We start from the raw sequence: 14,355 nt of genomic DNA on the forward strand, positions 1-14,355 counted from the left end.
TGCTGAATTTTTAATGTGTTCCCATGAGACTGGTGGTTTCCAACAGTCAACCTAGCCCACTGCCTGTTTTCTGGAAGTCCTCCTTGGGGTGAACCAGCACACGGCTTGCTGAAGAGCTTGATCCCAGGGATTCACAGCTAGAATCATGTGTTTTTAGGTGACAGGTGTTCTCAGCCTCTCTGCCTGCATGCCAGGGTTTGAGAAGTCCTGATAATGGCTCTGCAGCCACTGATGCTAACGCGGAGGCCCTGGCGTTGAATTCCAGGCTCTGGAGTTTTGAGCTTTCTCCTGCTTCTTAACTGAGACCTCCATTTCCACCCTGGAGCCCACTGTAGATTTAGACCTAATTTGTTCCAATCCTGATGTAAGTCTTCGGTTAGGAAGTCTAGAGTTAGTCAGCCACCTTTATTCTTTGCAATCCCATTCTTGCTGTTTGCTCTAACCTCTAGCACAAGTTTCCTTTTCAGAAAGGAAGACACTCTATGCATTCATAGCAGTGTTTTCTTTTCGAGCAAGCCTGGGAATCAACAGGTGGTTCCGTTATAAAAACAACTGCAGAGAGGGGCTTACAGTAATTCAGCAAGTTTTCATTTTTCCTTACCCATGAAAACCTTTTGTGAAAGGAAATCTTACCTGAAAATATTCAAAAGTGGAGCTGCTGCGGTGGGGTCATTGAAGGGAAAGGGATTCCAACGGCTTACCGAGGAGCCCTGCAGGGCCTCTGACTTGTTCCTGGCAGGGCAGCTTGGAAACCAGATCAGGTCATTATTTGGAGTTCTTGAAGCTGTGGTGCAGGAGTGTGTTTCTAAGACATCTGCAACCTAATGGGAAGTAAAACACTTTCCCGTTCATAGGTGTGGTATATTTATTGGCACATTGTTTCTGAAGCATAGGCATAGACTCAGACCATAGGTATTTAAATTATGTTAACTAAATCAAAAGGTTTATGAATTCAGATTTTTCTCCATTATGAACATGTATAATTATTTTGAACTAAGTAAGCATATGCATTTTCAATTTTTAACTCTTTGTTTTCGTAATTGTGAATAAGTTTCTTTCAAAGACTAGAGACTTCTCTTTTTAATTTTATTTTTATTTATTTATTTCTTTATTCTGAGGTGAAGTCTTGCTCTGTCACCCAGGCTGGAGTGCAGTGGCATGATCTCAGCTCACTGCAACCTCTGCCTCCTGGGTTCAAGCAATTCTCTGCCTCAGCCTCCTGAGTAGCTGGGACTACAGGTGCACACCACCACACCCAGCTAATTTTTGTGTTTTTAGTAGAGACAGCGTTTCACCATGTTGGCCAGGCTGGTCTCAAACTCCTGACCTCAGGTGATCTGCCCGCCTCGGCCTCCCAAAGTGCTGGGATTTCAGGCATGAGCCACCGCACCCAGTTGAGACTTCTTTATTTCTATCTAGATTAGGAAAAGACATGAGAATCATGGGGGCTCATGAACATTCCCTCTGTCTCTGTATCATTTTTAAGTTCCTGGGGCTGGGAACATAAATACGTGGGTAATACTACATTGCCTAAATTTGAAGTTCTCACAGTTTAGCAAGAGGGAGAGGGGAGTTACATAAATAATTGGGATGATATTTATATGGTTATGGGGAACGTGTTACCTTGACTTACAGTGACTTTAACATGAGCGTAGCTGCTGGCACAGGCTGAGACCCCACCACTTAAGATGTTAATGATGTGAGCTGACATAATCTTATTGTTTATTATTTTTATTTTTTGTAAAGATGGAGATTTTGCCATGTTGCCCAGGCTGATCTTGAACTCCTGGGGTCAAGCAATCCTCTGTCTCGGCCTTCCAAAGTGCTGGGTTTATAGGCATGAGCCACTACGCCCGGCCAACTTAAACAATCTTCTTCACTTTCCACATCCATAAAAAGGGTTATTAGGATGATTATGTTTATTTGTGGTAAACTCTTAGGAACATGCCTGGCATTTAGGAAGCACAATTGAGCAGTTGCTACTACTTTTTTTTTTGTCTAAAACAGAGTCCATAAATATACTGTTTTTGATATTACATAGATTTAATTCATACTCATATTTTAATGTAAAATTGAAAGATCCATAAGTATAACTAAAGTTTTTGTGCTTGTTCTCACCACATACATTTCACAACGTTTATACACATCCTACTTCACTTTTTTAAATAAAATATTTCAAGTACATGAATTCAATTTTTGGAAAATGAGGCCAGATTTTTTTCTTACTTATCATATTGTAATGCAATTTGCTTTGAACTAGGAAGCCGAACCACTTCCAGAACCAAAAGTGTTTTTTAATTTTTAATTTTTTTTTAGACGGAATCTCACTCTGTCACCAGACTGGAGTGCAGTGGTGCGATATCGGCTCACTGAAACCTCCACCTCCTGGGTTGAAGCAATTCTCCTGCCTCAGCCTCCTGAGTAGCTGGGATTACAGGCACACACCACCATGCCCAACTAATTTTTGTATTTTTAGTAGAGATGGGGTTTCATCATGTTGGCCAGGATAGTCTTGATCTCTTGACCTCGTAATCTGCCCGCCTTGGCCTCCCAGAGTGCTGGGATTACAGGTGTGAGCCACCGCGCCCGGCCCAAAATGTTTAGTCCTCAAATAAGGATAATAACAAAATGGCCCAGTGTGACACGGGGAAGAGGACTTATGATGGCTGTGGGTGCTGGTCCCCAACAAAGCTGGTGTTCTTTTCTTTTTGTCTGTAGTTTCTTATCCTCCTTTGGGTGTCTAAGGGTCTTTTACATCTCTTGAGTTTTTCAATACTGACCTTTGGATGTCTGGCCAGACCATGTCCTAGAACTGTTCTGTCTCATCAAAGTCCTGGACCTTCAATGGGGCAGCTGACAACTCAGTATTTTTCATGTTAATTCTCTGATGTAGCCATTCTGAGGTGTTAGATACACTTTCAAGGTTTAGTTTCTTTTGAATAAAGTAGTTTGCTAATCAAACGAATCTCCAATTGACTGGGGAGTATTTTTTTTGAGCGGGGGGGTCCTTGGTTTTGATAAGTTACTTTACTCCTGGCTAGGCTCAGTGGCTCACACCGTAATCCCAGCACTTTGGGAGGCTGAGGTGGGTGGATCACTTGAGGCCAGGAGTTTGAGACCAGCTTAGCCAACATGGTGAAACGCCGTCTCTAAAAATATAAAAATTATCTAGGCATGTGGCGGGTGCCTGTCATCCCAGCTACTCAGGAGGTGGAGGCAGGAGAATCGCTTGAACCTAGGGGATGGAGGTTGCAGTGAGCCGAGATCACGTCACTGCACTCTGGTCTGGGGTGACAAATGAAACTTGGTCCCCCCCCAAAAAAAAGTTACTGTGCTCGCCACCCTTTGTTCTTGGAAGGCAGAGACCCTGCCTTTTGCCCTCATACTTCGCACCAGGCAGCTGCTTATGCTGACCACACTTAATATGCTGAGTGCCATGTGGGGGAACAGTGCATCAGCGGGTTTTCTGATGTCTTGTGAGAGCTTTAACAAATTTATGTTGAGTAATAACTAGGTGCTAGCACTGTGTTGTGTCATTTAATCTTCACAATAACACAGTTAATTAGGTCCCACAGTTTTCTGAATTTCATCAATGAGGAAATAGCAGCAAAGAGGAGGTAACCAATTTGGTACAGGTCCCTAGCCCAAAGACTAGTAATACACTTCAAAATGTGCTTACATTTATTGTGGACTTACTATGTGCCAGGTGCAACACTAGCCCTTTGCATGAGCTGTTCCATTTTACCCTTTCTCTGATCCTTTGAGGTAGGTTCTAGTATTACCTTCCTTTTTCAGAAGAGGAAACCAATGGGGAGCATTGGAATGATTTGGTTGCAAGCATATTACACAACTTGTAAACTGCAGACACAGACTTAAAAAAAAAGTGAAAAACTAACCATGTAATAAAGAATGGAATGAATCGTGAAGCTGTTTCTGTGTCCCATCATGTTTTTGAAGCATATCCCATGTTAATTTCTAGAACAGAAGAAATACACATGTTCTTGTGTATAAACCCAGTTCATGGAAGAGACAGTTTGCTTGTTCCTCCTGATTTCTGGGCCCAGACAACCAGTAGTCACCATTCCAAGTATCGGGTGGCCGCAACTCTACAGCCCGTTCGTCTTTCCTCACTGTCAAAGCTGCTGAGACCCCAGACTCAACACTTGAAAGAAACCCGTGTCTGTGAAGCACTTGTGGACCATTCAAGATTGTGGAGGAATCACTCAAGAGAAGGAGATAGGTGATGGGATCTAGCTTCTGATGGTTTCTATTTTATTAAATGTCTAATAGAGCAAGAATCTGAAAAACGAGAAATTTGTCATGCAGGAGGACCTGGGAAGGAGATAACACATTTACAGGGATAAAGATTGGGATTCAGTTGGGAGGAGTAACTGAGGAAATGGGTCACTCAAAATATTTTATGTTTTAGGTCCTTTTTCTATAAAGGAAGAATGGATTATCAAAGCCTTAACATTGCGTTGTATTGTGTCAGGTGAATTGCTATGGTTTGAATGTGGTGTGTCCTCTCCCAAACTCACATTGAATTTTTTTCTTTTTCTTTTTTGAGACGGAGTCTCGCTCTGTTGCCCAGGCTGGAGTGCAGTGGTGCAATCTTGGCTCACTGCAAGCTCCTCCTCCCAGGTTCAAGAGATTCTCCTGCCCCAGCCTCCCGAGTAGCTGGGATTACAGATGTTCATCACCATGCCTGGCTAATTTTTGTATTTCAATAGAGATGGAGTTTCACTATGTTGGCTAGGCTGCTCTCAAACTCCCGACCTCAGGTGATCCATCTGCCTCGGCCTCCCAAAGTGCTGGGATTTGAGGCATGATTCAGTGCGACTAGCCTCACATTGAAATTTAATTGCCATTGTAACAGAATAAAGATGTGAGACCTTTATGAGGTGATTAGGCAATAAAGACTCTGCCCTTATGAATGGATTAATGCTGTCATCATGGGAGTGGGTTCCTTATAAAGGGACACATTCAGCACCCCTTTGCTCTCTCTCTCTCACCTTCCGCCATATGATGACATGGCACAAAGGCCACTGATGCTGGCCCGTTGTTCTTGGACTTTCCAACCTCCAGAGCAGTAAAAAAAATAAATCCCTGTTCTTTACAAATGGCCCAGTCTCAGATATTCTGTTACAGCAGTACAAAGTGGACTAAGTCATGAAGCCTAAAGATTTACATGGTTTACAGCAGTGGTCCCCACCTTTTTGGCAGCAGGGGCTGGTTTTATGGAAGACCGTTTTTCCACAGACCCGGGGGGCAGGGGGCAAGGATAGTTTTGGGACAAAACTGTTCCACCTCGGATTATTAGGCATGACTTAGATTCTTATAAGGAGCACACAGCCTAGATCCCTTGCATGTGCAGTTCACAATAGGGTTCATGCTCCTATGAGAATCTAATGCTGCCACTGATCTGAGAGGAGGCAGAGTTCAGGCGGTAATGCTTGCTCACCTGCCACTCACCTCCTGCTGTAGGGCCCACTTCCCAACAGGCCACGGAGCAGTATCAGTCTATGGCCTGGGGATTAGGGACCCCTGGTTTAGAGAATTGGAAAGATGAAATTTAACATTTAGCTCATTAAGAGCACATCTGTTAAGCCAAAGTAAGGCAATCATCCATGTGGTTCAGGTAAAAGTTCTATACAATTTTAGACAAATGGAGAGATTTTCTGGTTGTAAATTAGGGACAACTTTTCTCTCAGAGCCCAACGGGTCACAAAAATTAGAATAATTAGGCTAGAAGGCCTCTTAGTGACATTTTTTTCTGGTTAAAGAATATTATGATGTATGTGTCTAATGCATAGCACACTTTTAGACTCATGTTGAACAAAATAATAAATCCTCAAAACCACGACTCACTTGGCTGTCTTAGTAGTAAAGCATATCTTGTCTTACTAGGATCCCTTTAAAATGAGATGAAAGGAACTAGGAAAGGAAGAAGAAGAATACTGTGGCATTCTTTCCAGAGTAATTTTGTTGAAGTCTCATCAGAGTTTTCAATTTTCCCACAATGTGTATTTTAACACTTAAAAGTACATTAGAAAAATAGGAGAATCACTTTAATTCAATAATTTTATTTTAGAACACTTAAAAAATATTTTCAAATCCACTCGATAATTTATAAATATAACATAAATAAAGATAAGTTAGTTCAGATACTTTCATGATCACAAAGTTATATAAATAAATAATTTAAAATAAATTATGCTTACATGTTTGTTTCTACAAACACTTTGGTACAGAAATAGCTTATAAATTCTTGCCCTTCTATTAAAGTGAATGTAAAACGCCTTCAGGATGGACATTTTCCCTTCTAAGCAATTCATTCATGAAAACTGAAAAGCAATTTATCCATGGTAAATGTCAAAAATACTTGATCAGAGGTATCATGTGGATGTAATAGTCGCATCCTTCTTTCCCCCTCCCTAGTTCTTAATCCACATCCTATCAAACTTTCTTCATTTCAGATTTTTACAAAAATGACAATGGTTTGGAGGGACCTCGCTTTTTAGGAAGCATTCAGATAGCTCATCACTCTATCAATAGTCACTGCCCGAATTCTGAAAGCATGAAGAAGTATGCAGAGCTTGATTTTAGTTTTGTAAAAATCCGGTTCTTCAAGGGAGGATTTTTGTGGCACAGTCTCACTGCTGAAATTCAGGGCCTAGGAGAATGAACAGTAAGCGTGACTTACATCGTATTCCAAAATTCAAATATTCATTCATAAAAATGAGTGAAGCCAGTACATGTCTCAGAGCTTGCAACTCAGTCCCTTATGCCACTCCTAAACCCAACCCACATCTACTCTCAGCAAGATTACCAGGCAGAACCTGAGAAAAGAAATACTCATTTTCCAAGCACAGCCATCTTCAATGAGCTCAGAAAAGACCCTTAAAACCACTTAGAAAAAAATCATCAGTGGGAGTTGTGTCTTAGAAAGAAACAGTTCCTTTAAAATGACATCTGCTGCAATATCTAATTAATTCTGTATATGTTACATTAAAAAGCCCACTTCTGTTTAGCACAGGGAGGTGATGGATTGCTATCGATCAGAACTTGCTATTAGTAACAGGCCTGTTTACTGAGGACATGCCATTTGTGTCAGATAAACCTGGCCATGAATTTCCCAAGTTTAGCACTTTGATTTGATAACACAATAGAATTTGCACCCTTGATGAATAAATACTTTCATATCTTCCTCACAAAAAGTCTAAAAGAAACCTAGAATAAAGTCACCCCATTTTATACCAGAGGAAACTGAGGCACAGAGGGGTTAAGTGGTTTGGGAATAGTTGTCTGGTTACTGGTAGAATTGATTCTAGCACCCAAATCACCCAACTCTTGGTCCTAAAAATGAAACAGCAACTACAGCTCTCTAGATGGTAACGTTCTTTGATACTTGGATAAAGCTCATTGCCTTTCAAACAGTAATCTGGCACATACACACACACACACACACACACACACACACACACACACATACACACACGAAAAGAATAAAAGTAAATCAATTACCTTTCAGACAATGATTTCTGCCACCATATTTTTATCCCGTGTCCTAGTCACCAAAGCAATCACCCTCGCTTATGTAAATACTTGTTTTATATTAGCATCTGTGTTATGGTGATTCAGAACATTACAAAGCAAGTTCTTGCCTATGAATAACATTATAGACGCCCCAGATGATAGGTCATTCTTTTATTTGGTTCACATTTTGGTTCACAATGGGTCATAATCAGGCACCAATCTTGCTTGTTTTCCCAGCAATATTTGCAGATACGCAAGCTGGCCCTTTGTATGCACAACCTGGAGCACATCCTGGAGCCTTTAGAGGTGAGTGAGAAGGTAAGTGTAGTGAAATCCTCTTGAAGGATTTTAAGAGGCAGAGCCTCAGATAAGTGGTTTAACTCTCCTAAGGTTTGGTTCCCTCCTTTGTGCAGATCCCATATGGTAGTTTTGAGGCTGACATAAGAAAATGCACAAAAACATTTGCAGAGTGTGGGGGATACCACAGAGTGAATACTTTGGAGTCTGCTTTTCATAATGTCATCTGCTCACATTTGTGCTCCCTATAGGGGGCACCCTCAAGGCTGTCTCCTTGAAAATGTAAGTCTGTCAGGCCTTTAAAAGGCCTCCACCAATCCAGGAAGACCTGATTTTATACCTCTTTATTGAGGACCCTGGCTAGGTATCTTTAGCATGAAAAAGGTGCTCTCACTGATAGAATGAAGTCTTACCTGCATCAGCTCGTCAATAACGCCCAGCATGTTTTGATCTAGAAAGATCTGCCTCTTAGGATCCATCAGAAGCTTTGCATTCATGGTCTTGAACTCCACCTGGTACATCTTCAAGTCTTCATAAATACTACTAAGGCACAGGGCCTGGGTGACATGACAAGAAGGGGAAGTATCCTTTGAGATGGGCTAAAAACATTTCCCCCATTGCATTTGAGGAAAGAGCTGTGTGTCTTACCATCATAAAAGAGGTCTTTCTGGAAGCCAAGCAACTCCCATTCTAGAAGAAAAAATAAACAGACATCAGTGATATGAATTCATCATACAGGCTGAAACTTTTCATGTTTTGACTTACAGTTGTGAAAGAGGTCTCTCTGGAATTTAGGCAACTCTCATTCTAGAGGGAAAAATATCATCTATCAAATTATTAATTCTTAGTATAAATCTTTCTGACTTTTCAGGTCAAACTTTTTTTATTATGGTAAAAACACATATCATAATATTTACCATCTTAACTATTTTAAGTGTTAAGTATATTCATATTATTGCAAAAAAGCCATCTATTTTATAATTTTCTCCCAAATCTAACTTCTGAAGTAGGACCAGTTAAAGTCCCATAATGATGGATACCAGAAACATGAATTTTTAGAAGCAGGTGAGATTTGATGCACAGCTTTTAACCATACTGCAAGCTTTGGGAGGAAAATCCTCTATACCTTGATTAATTCCAATGGTAAACAGGCCTCCACTGTGCTGGTTTTATCTTTTGTGATATCTTCATGATCAATCTCTTCAGAAGTGCAAGGGTAAAATTCTAGAATTTGTCTGGCCTATGAAAAATGAAAGAGAAACAGTTTATAACATTGATAAGGCACCTGGCACCCCACAAGGCTGGTACGCCAGGGTGCCAGGCAGGCTCCGGCTGGCTGTCCTTGACCTCTGTCGCTTTGACCTGCAGGAAATTCTGGTTCTTCATAACACAAAAGGAAACAGATTCCTTACATTCTGTCTCTCACCCTCCTCTCCCTATGCTTGGGGCATGTTTCTCTGGATGACATATTTTTTCATTATGTAAACACAATAAATCATGTCATCAGCCTGTGCTAACCAGCCTCCATACCTCACTGTGACACTTGCTTCTGGTGAAAACTGTTTCTTCTTTTGCTAAAGTGACTGTATTCTATGAATACCTATTTCAAGTATAACTTCTAAAGGGGGAACTCTTAAGGTCACAGCTTGATGGATATAACAAACATGCAAACCCTTAAGACAAGCGAGATTTAATTTGCAGTGCACACATGCACACACATACACAGAGATGTTATCTTAGTGTGTTGGAAAGCACCGTTGGGTAAAATTATGAAATGGTATCTTAGGAAGTAAAGGACTGTATGATTGAAGATTACAATCATTTTTCCATTCAACAGGCTGATGGGTGCCAGGTGCTCCATTAGGTACTAAGAACATGACAGAGAAGAGGACCATGTATACCCTTCTGGATTGCAAGTTTAGCTGCTGAGACAGACAAGTGCCCAGATGGACCAGGAGGCGTCAGTAGGTGAGACATGGTGAAAAGGGCATGAAGCTTCTGAGGAGGGGCAGGAAGGGAAGCGAAGCTTCCTAGAGATGGGACACCTGCATTAAGAGGAGTAAAATGTTGTCAATGGAGGAGGGAAATCTCAGACAGAGGTAACAGCATGAGCCAAGAAGCAAGGCCTGAAAATTCAGAATACGTTTGGACACAAGTAGTAAAATCCCTTTCTGTGGTAGCTAGACCAATGCTCCGCTTCCAAAGACATCCACCTCCCAATCCCTGGAACCTGGTAATGTGCTGTGTGACCTGCCAAAGAGGAATGAAAGTGTAGATGACATTCAATTTGCTAAGCAGCTGATCTAAGAGTAGAGAGATGATCCTGGAGTATCTGGGTGAATCCAGTGTAAGCAGTGTCCTCAAAAGTAGAAGCGGGTAGAAGGTCAGTCCAGAGGGAGCAGCATGAGAAAGACTCAACCAGACATTGCTGGTATGAACAATGGAAGGGGCCACAAGTCAAGGAATGTGGACAGCCTTTAGACCTGACAAAGCAAGGCAACAGATTCTCCCCAAGAGCCTCCAGAAAGGGCTACAGCTCTGCTGACACATTGATTTTAGCCCAGTAGGACCCATTTTGGACTTCTGATGCCTAGAGCTGTAAGTTAATAAATTTGTGTCATTTAGACCCACTACATTTGTGACAGCAGCAGTAGAAATGAATACACTATTCCTAGAGGTATTTAAATAGACCTGGGCAATGCCACTATTCTGAGCAGGTTCTAAAGAGTTAGATTTGGAAGTGTGAGTCCAGTGTTGTTCTTCAGGTCTTTTCAGGAGAAGCTAGAAATTTGAAATCTCAATTGAAATGTTCAGTTTTTGAATAGCATCGAACTAAAAAATAAACATATAGCCCAAACTCTACAAAACTATGGGCTGGATATGGCCAGTGAATCACTTGCATCTACCTCCTTTGTTTCCTACTGCAGCAAATTTGACAAATGATGTACAAAACATTAAATTGATTTCTATAATCTTTTGACTGTATCTGGGAGTAGAGGCTTCAGCTTTTGCACAAAAAACATCCATATGAATTGGAGCACCTACAAGTTATCCATTTTGAACCTTTCTTCAGGAAACAAAGCAGTTCTCACTTGAGCCCCCTGTCTAATGAATATTCATTAAATTGTGAGGAGCAATGCACAGCACATTATGAAGGACTGAAAGGGGAAAAGAGCCCTTTTGGAAGGCTTGGTGGTATTGAGCTTATTTTAAGATATTCATAAGGCAACAAGCTAGAAAATACTCAAGAAAAATTTCCTAGAGATCAAAAAGGCAGAGGACATCTTTTAAAACACTAACCTTTAGCCTTTGCAGCAATAGCTACTGGAGCAGTTTTTAACAGCAATGGTTTTTACGTTAAAATATGAAACCTAAAAGAACGAAGCTGTAAATAAAGTTAGGTAACCCTTCCCTAGAAAATGAAGGCCGCATGTGCACTGTCATAGTCCTCCCTGAGAAGTGTTGCTCTAAGAAGGAACTGTGTCACCAAGTAGAAGCTGGTGGGCAGCAGGAGGGACAAGGCTATTTCATCTTTGTACCCCTGCCCCCCAACAAAAAGTATGCATGCAAGTAACTATTTCCGGGTTTGATCAGTGATGCAGAGAAACCATGTGGACCTGACACAATTCTATCTCTGTTGGCAGGCTACAGGAACACTGCAAATATCCACTTTACTCTGTGTAGACATAGCCAAAACCAACATCATTATCATTTATTATTACTCTTGCTTTCTCTGGAGACACAATTTCACTAGGAAATTGTCTTTAACACTTGGGCCATTTGTAAAGTTCCCTCTCTTGCTGTTGACATCTACTAATGAACCTCCACAATTTCTCTGCAGTTCCATCAGGTACCAGAGGGTAGGATGAAAGGCCTCTTCCTCAGGGAGGGTGCAAGTGCACAGCGGAGAGGGCAGGAAGAGCTCACCTTCTGGAGCGTGTTGCTGGCGGCCTTCAGCAGGTTTTGGGAGTGGTGAAGGCATGGGAACATTTCTGGGACTGGGGTGGCCACGGAGAGGTTTCTGGCCAAACTGAGGTAGTCCAGGAGGACCAGGGTGGCCACAAGGAGGAGGCCTGGAAGGGAAGTGAGGAGCAGGTGGAGGAACTTCAGCCTGGATGGCCTGCGTGCACCACCTTCCCTCCATTCTGGCCACCTTCACCCATCCATTTCTGCTTGGCACCCACCTCCCTCCACCCATTTCCAACACTTTTCCCTCAACATCTGAGAGATGACTCAAGTTATTATAAAGCGCCACTCTATTCTAGGACTAGAAGCCAGCTCCTTGTGAGGGTTTAGGGATGAGCTTGGACAAGGGTGTCGAACCCAAAAATCACCCAGAGAAAGCCTTCATGTTTTTGATGAGGGAAACCCAGACCAGGTGGTGAAGTGGCTGAGTCAGACTTGGGATCCAGTGTTTTAAAAACAGTAGAGTGAGAAAGCCTGACTTATTTGTTTTTTTAAGACGGAGTCTCACTCTGTGGCCCAGGCTGGAGTGCAGGGGCACAATCTAGGCTCACTGCAACCTCCACTTCCGGGTTCAAGCAATTTTCCCGGCCTTAGACTCCCGAGTAGATGGGATTACAGGCACCCACCACCACACTCGGCTAATTTGTGTATTTTTAGTAGAGACGGGGTTTCACCATGTTGGTCAGGCTGGTCTTGAACTCCTGACCTCGGGTGATCTGCCCGCCTTGGTCTCCCAAAGTGCTGGGATTACAGGCGTGAACCATTGCACCCTGCCAATCCTGACTTTAGAACTAGCTAGGATCTGGATCTGCCTTCTGTTTGTAGCTGAGGGACCCTAGGCAGGAAGGCAGGAAATCTCCCACGCTGGGCCCCAGTTTCTCCTCTACGAAGTAGGCATAATGATAGCTCATCAGGCTGTTTCGAGATGAAGAGACATGCCCTATCTAGCGCATGGTGAGACCCCTATTCTTATTCCTCTTTGCAGGAGAGGGCTGCTGCGGTTCCAGTCTCTCCTTAGGCAGACTTGAGTTTCCACCCCCTCTTCCCAAGCAGCCGCCCCTCCGCACCCGAGCAAACCAGAGCCCTGGCTGGCTGGGTACTCACTGCGCGCTGGACACATGCTGAGCTGGCACTGCAGGGACACTGGGCGAGCCGCTGGATGCAGACCTGTGGCCGTGGCAGGTGAGGGCGGTGGCTGCGAGGCTGACCCAGGGGGCCACATTTTTATAATTGTCTCGAGGCGCGGCAGGACTTTCCCGGGACACTGGTCTCTTGCTTTCTGTCTCTTTCTCTGTCTCTCTCTACATCAGCTTTTCGGTGACACGTGCGGTCCCGCCGGCCCGCGGGGCTTGCGGCGCTTTCGAATTAACTCCCCGGGTGCCCGACCGCAGCCGTTCCGGGACGGCCCCGCCGCCTCCAGCTCGCCCCAAAATGAAAGCGAAATGTTCGCAGTTACTTCGCGGGGTCCACAGGCGGGCGAGACACCCCGCCCACCACCCTGGGTCCCCGGCCTTAGCTGGACGCCCCTTGTCTCAGCCACCCCGCCCCGCAGCTGTGCAGCGCCCCCTGCCGACGTAGCAAGAGGAGTGCCTCCCACTTTCCATGTCCTGTATAGGGATGGGCCCTAACCACGACCTCCAGCCTACTACTGGAAGGGGTAGGCAAATCATTCACTCATCATCGTTCCTTCAGATGGCTCACTAGATGCCAGGCCGACGTTGCACCAGGTGCAGGGCACCCAGGGAGAACAGGACCCTTGGGGCATTGCCACACTAAATCAGACTCAATGCCTTTTGTTCACAGGTCTTTTCTGAAACCTGAAAAGGGATGAGAACTGACTGACTACGCAATTATTACTCTTGTAGAGAATCCAGTTTAACGATGGGATGAATGCACAGAGTCCTGGGAGGAAAGACCTAGAGAAAGAGCCCACGCTCAGCCGGGGCAACGGGGTCCAGGAGTCAGCAAAGACTCCCGGGAGCTGGGGCCCCAACCAGAGTGTTAAAAACAAGTAGGCATTAGACCGCTTCCAGCGGGAGGGCACGCAGGGTTTAGCCAGGGGAAACAGGGATCAGAAGCGCAGTCATGAAGGGTTGAGGGAGGTGGGGGTCTAGGTGTCCTTGCAGGTTGTGAGGCTGGAGAGCTGGATGGGGCCGTGCCATGAGGGCAGGGGATGCCATACTAAGGAGTGTACCTTCTGTGCTGGGAGTAGTGGGGAGTCTTCCTGGGTTTTAGGCAGGGAGATGTGGCAGAATTTGCACGATGGGAGGATCCCTTCAGCCACCTTGTGAAGGATGGATCCAGGGGTCAGGAGTGGAGCAGAGGGAAGAGTTGACAAGGTGTGACCAAGTCCTTATTCAGTATGGAGAACACAGGGTGGTCAGGAGGGACTCTCAGAGGGCCTGTGGGCCAAGGCTTGGTAGCTCCTTAGGTGAGAGGGACAGGAAGACCCTGAGAATGGGGAATGGAGATTGTTCTCGCTTTACAGGGATTACTGTATAAGAGGACTGACTTTGGAGGAGAAGGTGAGAAGTTCCATTTTGGATGTGCTGGGTT

At 43.9% G+C, this 14,355-nt stretch overlaps 1 protein-coding gene across 2 annotated transcripts; it reads right to left on the reverse strand.

Annotated features, from left to right (window-relative positions):
- Window positions 1-6,063: 6,063 nt before the first annotated feature.
- IL12A (interleukin 12A) lies at window positions 6,064-13,326 on the reverse strand. Of its 2 annotated transcripts, XM_017851294.1 has the most exons (7): window positions 12,904-13,326; window positions 11,761-11,906; window positions 8,960-9,073; window positions 8,599-8,640; window positions 8,482-8,523; window positions 8,247-8,390; window positions 6,064-6,673 (listed from the first exon to the last, which is right to left on the reverse strand). In XM_017851294.1, exons 1-7 carry the CDS (start codon window positions 13,019-13,021, stop codon window positions 6,518-6,520), a joined length of 762 nt encoding a protein of 253 aa, XP_017706783.1. In that variant the 5' UTR covers window positions 13,022-13,326; the 3' UTR covers window positions 6,064-6,517. The 2 variants fall into 2 exon arrangements, with proteins under 2 accessions (XP_017706783.1, XP_017706854.1); XM_017851365.1 differs by lacking the exon at window positions 8,599-8,640 and having other exon boundaries at window positions 6,164-6,673; window positions 12,904-13,285.
- Window positions 13,327-14,355: the final 1,029 nt, after the last annotated feature.

This window comes from Rhinopithecus bieti, unplaced genomic scaffold (genome assembly GCF_001698545.2).
Source record: "Rhinopithecus bieti isolate Rb0 unplaced genomic scaffold, ASM169854v2 scaffold_55, whole genome shotgun sequence".
NCBI lineage: Eukaryota > Metazoa > Chordata > Mammalia > Primates > Cercopithecidae > Rhinopithecus > Rhinopithecus bieti.

Coding starts and splice junctions, on each gene's coding strand:
- IL12A (XM_017851294.1), bottom strand. CDS start 13,021: ATGTGGCCCCCTGGGTCAGCCTCGCAGCCACCGCCCTCACCTGCCACG. Junction 11,907..12,903: donor CAGCATGTGTCCAGCGCGCA/GTGAGTACCCAG, acceptor CTTCCCTTCCAG/GCCTCCTCCTTGTGGCCACC. Junction 6,674..8,246: donor TTATTGACGAGCTGATGCAG/GTAAGACTTCAT, acceptor TCATTCTCCTAG/GCCCTGAATTTCAGCAGTGA.